Consider the following 11,106-nt stretch of genomic DNA (forward strand, 5'->3'; position numbering starts at 1 on the left):
GTTAAACCTACACATTCAATGAAGTTTGACAAACCCCAGGTCCTTTCAAAAGAAGTCCGTTATCTACACAGGATGCTGCAAGAGGCCATTGAAATTAAAAAACATCCTAATTTCAACAGGGAAGATGGTTTCTCAGTACCACCAGTTTGGGATCCAGTATTTCCTCTAATGAAAAATCCCAAACAGACATAAAACTGCAGTACTAATTAATATGTTTTAGTTTATTCTAATTTGTATTATTAATTAATAATAAATTGAACTTAATAAAAATTCATTCAATAAAATAATTTGTAAAATTTAATGTAGCGTAAATTGGAATGTTTTCTTTGTAAAATTAAAAATAAGGTATTTAATTAATTACTATTGTAAGTACAGTGAAAAAATAAGGTGGTTTGCATCAATATTAGACATAACTGGTCGAAGACTACCCCTCAGTAAACCGTGACCATGGAACCTGTAAAGGGCCCGAAACGTCGGTTTGTTTGAAAAACCAAATATACGCGATTTAAATCCGGAAAAATAGTTTCATTTCCTATAATGTATTAGAATTTAGAACTACAATGCCAAATGTTACTGAGAATCTCGATAATTAAACGAAGACATGGCTCAAAGGACTTATATCCAAGCCAAAACTATTTATAAAAAAAGTTGTCATACATATGTCATTCAATGGAATGCGCGAACTTTGCACCAGTTATCTGTGCTTTGCACTTTGTTGTTTGTTTTCGCATTACATCTAGGATTTTCACATTTGTAATTTTATGTAGTTTAAAAACCGTTGAACCAGTAAAATTATCATATACAATATACTTTAAAATGGATGTTATCATTCAAGTGAACAATCAGTCTAATGGAAGAGATAAACTAGCTAGGTTTGTGTTATTTTTCTGTGTTAAATAAAATCTACCATAATAAACACCATTACTATATAGTAACTACATAGTATTGTTAATTTGTCAACATAATTACCCAATCGTACTAATTACCCAATCGCAGATTGTTTCAGTACACAAGCAGACTAGTATGGCATCAATTAGAGAGGAGAAATGCGAACAAATATTCCGTGGATCGGATCAAGAATTTGGAATTAACGCTTAGTTCTTTCAGAAAAAGTAAGATATTAATGTCCTTTGAAATAACTATCAGAACAAAACTATTTACTGAATTATAATGAGCAAATAGTTACATAAGGCAACAGGTAATGCCATAAACTTCGAAAGTATCAGCACATCTTTAAAATACTTGCTTTTTATTTCAGTACTCCGTATGGGAAGATGTGTAGACATATGCTATACAGCATTGAACACAACACTCATAGAGGACCCAGTATTACGAATCACATTAACAACAAGCAAATTGGCACATGCATTATATCTTTATGCTGACCATATAGTCTGGCTAACAAAGAGTGGCTTCTTGAAAACAGATTCAGATAGTTGGAATCGTACTGCTAATAGATTCTGGCTTTTTTCCATTATTGCCAATTTAGCAAGAGATTTCTATGAAATCTACCATATTTTAGAAGCAAATAGAACATCATTTCTTAGACCATCAGAATTGTTGAATAGTTCAATGAGATTTGAATATAATGAAAGTATCAAACATTTGTTGATACTCCTGAATTGTCATAAAGATGTATTCATTGACACATTGAAAAACTCTTGTGATTTGTTCATTCCATTGACTGCTTTAGGGTTTACTAAATTGAGTCCCAGTGCAGTAGGTACATTAGGTGCATTGTCATCATTAGCTGCCTTGGTGACAATTGTAAAGCCGATTACAAAATTGGTTCCCGCTTGAGATTGTTAATTTTCTTAACTTGTTGCTGTATTTAATTTTTATAAGGTGCAGGGTTTTTCGAAATTGTGATATAATTCGTAAACATTTTTTTATACAAGTACACTCAATTTGCTTTAGTGAAGATGGGACAGAAAGTGTGGTAACAACAGGATATTCTGTGTCAACATTCAGTTTAATCTGTATTTGATAAAAGGTTACAAATGTTATATAGCTTTATTATTATTACAATTGTTATTGTAAGTGGCATGATAGTATAATCAGATTTTTATAGTTATTTTGAAATGAATGGTTTTTTATTCGTGATAATGAAATCAAGTATGGTGAACCTAAAACTTTAATTCAAGAGGTGCACTCCGATTACATAATGAATTGTGGTTTAGTTAAGTACCTACAGCCTTATCTTCAGTGTTAGGCTACTAACAGATGGAAAGCACGTCTACAGTTAATGCCAGAAGTCGCGATTGATTTCATGCAGTCAAGACTTCGACAAAAGGTAACAATTACTAGAGTTTAATGAACATAATAGTAAAGCAAAATTCACCAATTTTCAAAACTTTACCTGACAGATTTATTTTTCAAAGTAGACCTGTCCAAAACTCATTTCACGTTAAACCTCCGAATTTAAAAAAGGTTAAGAATTAGTTTTTAACCGACTTCAAAATAAGGAGGAGGTTCTGAATTCAACTGTATTTACTTTTTTATTTTTTTGTGTATGACGCTATTAATTCGGAATTTGTTAACCGATGTCCATGTTTATTTTTTTGTTGGAAAGAGGGTACCTCAACATTGGTCCCATTTCAAGGATGGCAAACTAGGGGATCAATCCGGTTTCGCGTTTTTTCTGGTAACCGATTATAATGAAACTTGGCAAATAAATTTAATTCCACAAACTTTTGAGGTTTTTTTTAAAAAAAATAAAGTAGTTACAATTCTTATTTAACTTTTTAAAATTCGATAGTTTTCAAGTAAAATTGTTGTTTACTGTTTGATGTATGCATCAATTAGGATTTTGCGTTTTTGCCTGGTTTTAAGTTAAATTTAGTTTCTCATATAACACAGGAAGTGGGGAGGGGTTTGGGGGTGGGTTTTTCCCGCTAGGGGTTCGGGGGAGGGGTTTACCCCGCTCTTTGGTGCGAAAACACGATTTTTTGAGGTTATTTTTTTCGAATTTTCAAAAATTAATTTCTCGAAAACTATTAACTTCCTAACTTTGAAACTTTACACGAAGGGTCCCCTCACCTCCCCCCCTTCCCTCCACCCCCTCCCCCCCACCTCAAATCGTGCGATGGTAATGTACAGTCTTTCCTATATTGTTAATAAATATAACCTTTTAGTTATAGCTCTATCAGAAACTTGTCTGAAACCAGGGGGTCTACTCTCGATCTCCGTCCGAAACAATTACTGCCAAATAAGCAATACTTTCAAATCAAATCAAATCATTTATTGTGTACGCACGTCTATAAGATCTTATTTAACATTCACGGCCAGTAATCTACCTATAGAAAACCACTCGCAATAGCGGCCATCTTTTTTAATGAATAATGACATTTGTCATTTTTGTTTCCTTGCTGTGATTGGCTGCCGCAGGCGTAGGTAGCCTTTCCGCCATCTTGGGTAGTGATCGTAGTATTTTACACTTTGTTATTGTTTTGTTGTTTTCACCTTGTAGTGGCTTGTAGCTTTTTTGTACAGGTTCGGATCGAGTGGAGACGTGACGTGCTTATCCTCTCCGTTAATTCTGTATTGTGTGTTTGTATTTTGCTTCATACAAAATGTACGAGTGCTGTGTATGTAAAAGTTCACGACAGGACGCTATTTTACATCATTTTCCTCGCACTGAGAAAAGACTCATGAAGTGGTTAAAGTAACTAAATCGTGATAATCTGAAAAAGTTATCACCAGAAGAACTTTCAAACGTTTTTGTATGTCAAAAACACTTTGAAAAGAGGTTTATTACGCCGAAATTACGTCTCATAGGCAGTGCATATCCATCTTTGTTTACCGAAGACGAGATTTCCCCTGGAATACCATCACAGGACAATGCCGGTAAGTTTTAAGTACAGACTTTACTATAGCCTTCTAATCTCTACGTCCTAACAGACTTTTAATATGAGCTTAGCCCGTACTTGCTTTGTAGAAATAAAATATTAATAACTATAACCGTCATCTAAGAAACAAATTCGCAATTGCCGACGTTGGTGTATCCAGCGTTAATAACTTATAACAATTTAAGTACTTACTTAATTTTAAAACTAAAGAAATAGTATTGAGTTTTGAATTGTTTGTTTATACCTGCATGTGTTAGTGTTTATACCCGGATGTGTCCTAGTTCGAAGGAATAACTTTTAATGTTATTAATATTAATTGTTTTATTTATTTTGCACTTACAGAAAACATGGATATTGATTTGGAGCATAGTTACTTGCGTAAAAGACACTTTGACCACACATACTTTCAAAGGGAACCACTAAAAGGTTAGTAATGCAGTTTGTATTACTGTAACATTTTCTAGTAAAACTGTTGAAATGGATTTATTGCATGTAAATTTATATTCTGACATATTGGCCCCTTTACTGGTTCGGTATTATAGTATGTGATAATATAGTATACATAATGCTTGTTGCAAATAAATAACAAGTTATTATTTTCAACTATCACCTGTCACATTTATTTAACTCTCACTCATAAACACACAGAATACCAAAATACCTACAGAAGAGACTTGCATAAAATTATAGTGAGTAATTTCTCACGTTTCAGAAGTAATTGCCTCTAGCTCCAGTGAGTCTCAGAATGTGCCTGGCCCATCGCAAATTCCACCGCCTAAACAGGACTTAGGTAATGGAATTTTTTTGTTGGACTCAAGTTATAAAGGATAGTTAAGGTTTTAACGGTGTGTCAACTTTTCATTTTTTACACAATTCCGAAGCAACTTGTACTTATAGACCATCAGTGAGTGTGGACAAATGGTGCTACAATCTCTTCCACAATACCTCGTTTATTGTAGATGTTAATTATGTATGTTTATTGTGATCTATTTTATAAACATCATCTATCTGTTTTATATGATGGAAACATCTTGTTTCTCAACAGTACCTAATTATTTTTCAGTTAATCCTGTAATCATTGAACCAGTGATGAATGAAGCATTTCAAGCCTCTGGTAAGTAATTTTGAGTTATTATTGTTGTATTATTACCACATGAATATGTTTGCAATGAACCTTTATTTACTCCATGCTGGATATGCAGAGGTCCTGAGTTTGTTCCCAGTTCAGACATTAATTTTCTTTGTATTATGTAACCTAGTATATTCTTCTAATAACCTTATGTATAGTCGAAAATAAATGTTTGGTTTTTCTCTTTGCAACTGCTCATTCAACAAACTTGTAACATACAACATAATATGTAAGTGTGCAGCTGCATGTTGTTATAATGTTTTACATTCCATAGTAGTTGACTTCATCATTCACTTTTGTGTTTTCCAGGCTTGGATACAGTCAGAATTGCTAAGGATCCGAAACCTATGAGAAGACGTTTAATCACGAAAGTAAAAGATTTGTCACCAACATGCAAAAGTATTTATAAAGAATACAAAAAGTCTAAACAGCAGGCCGATTTTCATCGAAGAGCTAAGAGAGCCCTTCAGTTTAATAAGAAAATGTCGTTCGAAAAATTAACAAATAAAATCCTTATGCAAAAAACAACAACAACATAACAAATATTGAGTTGTTTTATTTATTTTATTTTATCGTATTATTTTATATAAATGAACTGGAACCCCTAACCACCTTTTTTTTTTAAAGTATGGATGTATACGTTGTGCTCCTTTGCAAGACAATATCGTCTACCTATTAAAAAAAAATGGAATGTCAGTCGACATTAGTATCACAGATTAAAAATAATTCTTACTACTGAAAAAAAAGTACTACAGTGAGCAGTCTGAACGTAGTTCACTAAGTAGTCTGTGTTAACATTGTTGTGTCAGTACGTATTGCCAATTTTACGGCATACAATTTACATAATTAAATTAATTTAACAGTACATTACTACATTTTAATTACAAAATGTCAAATCTTAATTTTAATTTTAATTCTTAATTATATTTATGTCATTATTTTGTGGTGGTTAACTATTATTCTATGTTCTTGTCATTTAAGTAATCGCTGACTTTATAATACTTGATCAAATGAAAAGACGCGTGATGCGAATGAAGCTTCATTGTTCATGCTGGATACTTATCTTTTAATTTAGTCGAATATTACTTATTTGATATTAATTGTTTCGGACGGAGATCGAGATAGACCCCTGATTTTAATTTTTGGCAAGTAAAAATAACTATGTACGGTAGTTTAATATTATTATAAAAATTATACCAAAAAAATGGCGATTGCGCCAATGTCCTGAGAATAATGTTTTTTTTTTTTTAATTTATTAAGGCTTTGGCAAAGCCATCAGCCTAAACATGAAGTTTGTTTCTGTAAATATGGCCGCCACAAAGAGGATAGGCAATTTGAGGCGGTGTGTTTGGATTGACTCGGGATTCCTTAAAACGGGCCGATACGGATATTCTAGTTCGAGATTCATATAATTTCGCGTTTTAATCTTCGATTAAGGCACAATAGCACTATTCTATTCCACTTTAAACTAGATTTCACAAAATAATTGAAAGTCAAAATAAAAACGACACGTTTCCCTCCAAAAGGTCCAGAGCGAATCCTGTGAGAATAATTTTTTTTTTTGTTTGCGTGATGACAGATCTGTCGAATATGGCGGTGTTGCCATTCTCGTCAAAAATTATGTTCCATTTTCCCGTATACCTTTTTCTTCTCGAAATTCTGATAATATAAATTTTGTAGGTATTTGTATTGTAAATATTTCTGTTGTTTCCATTTACCTTTCTCGTCCCTCTGATTCGGTTTTCATTAAAATTAATAACATTTTAATTAGTCTTCGACGACCACTTTTAGTTCTTGGAGATTTTAATTGCCACCATCGTTCGTGGGGCAGTGGAGTGACTAAAAGTGCTGGGGAATCTTTACTAGAAATTTTAGATACCCTTAACCTCTGTGTGTTAAATACTGGTGCTCCATCTCGACGCACAAACCACAACAAAAACATCCGCGTTGTTGACTTGGCTATTTGTACTCCGTCTTTGGCTTCTTTCACGTCTTGGTCTCCCCTTCCTTACTCTTTTGGCAGTGATCATTTCCCTTTGATTATGTCGACTCCTATTAAAAACAAAGCTACTCCTAGACGTAAGCCTCGTTTAAAGCATAAACTACATGACGCTGATTGGACTACATTTAAACTATGGTTGAACGAATTTCTGACCTCCCGAATAATGTCGCTGACGCAGAATCTGAAAGAGCTGTGGAATTTGCAAAGTGCTTAATAAATGTAGCAGATCAATTGTTTCCCATTAAGGATACTTCTTCGAGGAAGATTCCTTTTCCACCATGGTGGGATACTCAATATGTTGAAGCTGTATGTAGGAGGAAAATGGTAGAGAGAGAGAGTATGGTCAGGATGTCTCATGAAAACTTAAAAGTTTTACAAGATACCATCAAATCCACTTACGAATTACTCCGTGAGAAAAAACAACAAGCCTGGAAGACAATTTGTACATCACTATCTCCGAATACCTGCCCATCATTGATTTGGCGTGACGTAAAACGTTTCATTTGCATTCAATCATCAGTCATGTACTACTCTTTCATCATCTATAGCAGACAAGTTTTTAGACCGGTTGGCCCCGCCTTCCGTCCCTGAGAGAGAGCTATTGCTTTCTCCTAATTCTGTAACCAATTAAATTGATTCCTATTTAGATTCACCCTTCTCTATTTCCGAGTTAAAAGGAGTTCTTTCATCCGTCAAAGATTCTGCCCCTGGAGAAGATAGTATACGCCTTTGTATCATATTTGTGCCCATTCATTAGAATATTATTTAAATTTAATTAACAACATTATGCTGTCTACGTAACGTTCCACTTTCATGGAGATCTCAAGTAGTTCTACCTATTTTAAAACCTAACAAGCCCTCCGACGATACAGCATCGTACAGACCTATAGCTCTGTCGTCTGTATTATGCACGATATCAGAACACCTTGTTAAAAATCGTCTTGAGTGGTTTATTGAGAATAATCGAAAGTTGACTGACAGCCAGTTTGGATTTTGGAAGGGAAAAAGTACATTAGACAGTATCAGTATATCCTCTGATATCCGAATAGCCTTATCCTGCAACAAGTGCGTTGTAGCAGTTTTTTTAGCTATATCATCTGCTTATGATAACGTCATAATCTCCATCCTTAAACGAAAACTTATGGAATTCTCTGATTAACTTCATTATTAATCTTCTATCCAAAAGAGTTATATCACTAATATCCCATAATTCAAAAATTTCCCGCATTTTCCTTAGTCCACTTCTATGTAACATTTACGTATATGATTTAGAACCGTCTCTTAATGGTAATACTATTAATATTTTACAATGTGCGGATGACTTGTTGCTATACTCTATGGATAAAAACTTAGATAATTCTTGCAATATTTTAACACACTCTCTGACCTTGTTAAGAGAGTGGTTGGACCATCGAGATAACTCGATGGGTTGGACAGAAAAGGGCTTGAACTATCAATTGCTAAAAGTGATGTGGTAGTTTTTTCAAGAATGTGATCAATCCTTCCTGTAACTGTAAAGTATGATAATTTGCCTTTACCCTTTAAAAATCATCAAATTTTTGGGTGTTATATTAGATAGTAAACTGACTAGTCTTTCTCACTTTGAGTTTATAAGTTCTAAATGTGAAAAACTCTTGAGATGTCTATCAGGATTGTGGTGGGGAGCCCATCCATTCTGTCTGAAACTTCTTTATAATGCAGTGCTCAGAAGTGGGCTAGATTATGGCACGTTTCCACTGGTAGGAGGTACTGTTGCAGGACTTAAAAAACTGGACTCTATTCAGTCAAAGGCTGTTAGAATTGTGACAGGCGCTATGAAATCTAGCCCGATCAATACTCTACAAGTGGAATGTGGCAGCCCTCCACTCCATCTTAGAAGACAATTTTTGAGTGACAGATTTCTCATAAGGGCTATGCAATTTTTAAATCATCAGCTTCTTATTAAACTTCATACTTTAAATGATTATATTGTGTCATCGCGCTATTGGATTCATAAAACTATTCCATGCCTCATCCAAAGTTTTCGTAAAATTCACAATGTTCAAACACGTGTTCATCGATTGTCTGATTTTGAATAGTTATTAATAGTCCCAAATATATGTTATAACGTAGGTATTGACAAAAGTGATATTAAGCTGAGACAACTGCAGCAAATGGCATCACATATACACTGATGCGTCGAAAATATCCTGTGATCAATGTGTAGGAGTTGGGGTAATACACAACCAATACAAAATAATGCAACAGGTTAAGCTTTCCCCCGAAACTTCCGTGTTTACAGGTGAATGCTGCAGTCTATTTAGGGCAGTAGAATATATACTTATTGGCAATTTGAGTAAAACTATTGTTTTTTCAGACTCAAAAAGTGCTTTGCAAACCCTTGAGAAATTTCCTTTTAAAATGAAACCCTACTATCCTGTAATTTTCGAAATAAGGAAAAAATTGTTACAGTGTAAAGCTAGAGGCAACTCTGTAATTTTTGCGTGGATCCCCAGCATAGATCCTGAAGAAGCCTGCTTCTACCTGTGGAGATATGGTCCCTTACAAAAATTATTGCCATGACTTGGTTGCTCTGCCCAGAGTTTATCTTCAGGAGTCCGGGAATAAAGTTTGGGAAGAGAGTGCTCGATCGAAAGGTAGATTTTACTTTAATATTCAACCTCACAGTCCCATAAAACCATGGTTTTTTAAGATAAATTCAGCCAAACGCTCTACTTCTATAATTACTCGTATGCGTCTTGGACATACATGCACTCCTCTCCACCTAGCTAGACTTCATATTATAGACAGCGATTTATGCTAGTGTGGTGATGATGTGAGGGACCTAGATCACATCTTTTTCTCTTATTCCCGATTTGACCATTCCTTCTTCCTCCAACAACTCCTATCTTTACATGTTCCTTTACCTACCCGTGTGTCATGCCTCCTTATGTATCCAATTCTCTATTATAAATTATAAATTTTTTTTTTTTTTTTATACCTGACAGGCAAATAGGAATTAAACTATTTTTCCGGATTTAAATCGCGTATATTTGTTTTTTCAAACAAACCGACGTTTCGGGCCCTTTACAGGTCCCATGGTCACGGTCGCAAAAACCTAATAACTCGATATTACATATTCATTTATTATTACAAATAATATAAAAATTAAGTCCTTGCATTTATTTATTTTGTGTAATTTATGTATATATTTCAAATTATAATATCTCTCTATATATTAATTCCTTCCAAACTTAGCTCTCCTGATCATGTTTCCTTTCCTTTTTGGTTTTCCTCCCGTCCGTTTCCTAACCTTTAACTTTGACGTTGGCACACAGAATTCTAGTGCCATATGATTAAAAAAAAAACTCTCTTAACAATAGGTCTTGTAAATTTTCAAATATTTTTTATTAAATTGGCCATTCTATAATGGCCCGAAATGTAGCTGATGCTGCTAAAAAGTTCCTCTTATTAGGTCAATGCGTTCCGACTGTTAAACAAAACGCTACTAAAATTAGAGTTAAGAGGTTAGAATTGGATGAAAACCTTTTGATGGTAAGTTAATTAAATAATTCATTATTATATTACTTATTTATGAAATTATTACTCTTAAAAAAAGTTAATATATCCGTGTTTTTAATTTGTAGTATTTTCGAAAAGACGAATTTTATTACTGCCATGATCCAGAAAAGAAATGCAGAACAGGCGATGTAGTTTTGATCAAAGCCTTACCACATAAACTTACGAAATTAATTACACATGAGGTTAAAGAAGTTGTGTATCCTTTCGGCGATGTAACGGACCCAGTAACTGGCGAGAAAGTGGCTAAGGAAAAATACAGAGACGATATTGAGAAACAATCCGAGTTATATGGAAAATTGGACTCTTCATTTGACTACAGTAAAGCACCTGCAAGAGGTTGGCAAGAAGGAAAGAAAAACTTCACAGAAAAACCGACTTATACTAAGTTCCATGTATTTGATGAAAATGATCCATATGCAATTTAGTTATTGTAATAATTAGTTGTTAGTATAAAATATAAATTATTAGAATATACTTAGTAGCAATTTTTATTTAAAGGCACTTGCTTACACAATGTATTTAAGCTACTTTGCCTCTTGGGCCGGCCATACACAGGTAGCTTGAAG

The 11,106-nt window shown here is 33.9% G+C and overlaps 2 protein-coding genes across 5 annotated transcripts; both read left to right on the top strand.

Moving 5' to 3' along the window:
* Positions 1 to 693: 693 nt before the first annotated feature.
* Positions 694 to 5,510, top strand: LOC113230670 (peroxisomal membrane protein 11B). Of its 4 annotated transcripts, none has more exons than XM_026464697.1 (8): positions 694 to 872; positions 997 to 1,112; positions 1,259 to 2,293; positions 3,480 to 3,846; positions 4,191 to 4,274; positions 4,561 to 4,693; positions 4,912 to 4,962; positions 5,287 to 5,510. In XM_026464697.1, the coding sequence occupies exons 1-3, from the start codon at positions 817 to 819 to the stop codon at positions 1,798 to 1,800; spliced, it is 714 nt and encodes a 237-aa protein (XP_026320482.1). In that variant the 5' UTR covers positions 694 to 816; the 3' UTR covers positions 1,801 to 2,293; positions 3,480 to 3,846; positions 4,191 to 4,274; positions 4,561 to 4,693; positions 4,912 to 4,962; positions 5,287 to 5,510. The 4 variants fall into 4 exon arrangements, with proteins under 4 accessions (XP_026320482.1, XP_026320480.1, XP_026320481.1 ...); XM_026464695.1 differs by having other exon boundaries at positions 4,561 to 4,638; positions 5,287 to 5,317; XM_026464696.1 differs by having other exon boundaries at positions 4,564 to 4,638; positions 5,287 to 5,317.
* Positions 5,511 to 10,324: 4,814 nt separating this feature from the next.
* On the top strand, positions 10,325 to 10,982 carry LOC113230724 (28S ribosomal protein S17, mitochondrial). Its single transcript, XM_026464788.1, has 2 exons — positions 10,325 to 10,513; positions 10,606 to 10,982. Exons 1-2 carry the CDS (start codon positions 10,388 to 10,390, stop codon positions 10,963 to 10,965), a joined length of 486 nt encoding a protein of 161 aa, XP_026320573.1. The 5' UTR covers positions 10,325 to 10,387; the 3' UTR covers positions 10,966 to 10,982.
* The last annotated feature ends 124 nt before the right edge of the window (positions 10,983 to 11,106 follow it).

This window comes from Hyposmocoma kahamanoa, unplaced genomic scaffold, assembly GCF_003589595.1.
Source record: "Hyposmocoma kahamanoa isolate Upper Pololo Valley unplaced genomic scaffold, ASM358959v1 64, whole genome shotgun sequence".
NCBI lineage: Eukaryota > Metazoa > Arthropoda > Insecta > Lepidoptera > Cosmopterigidae > Hyposmocoma > Hyposmocoma kahamanoa.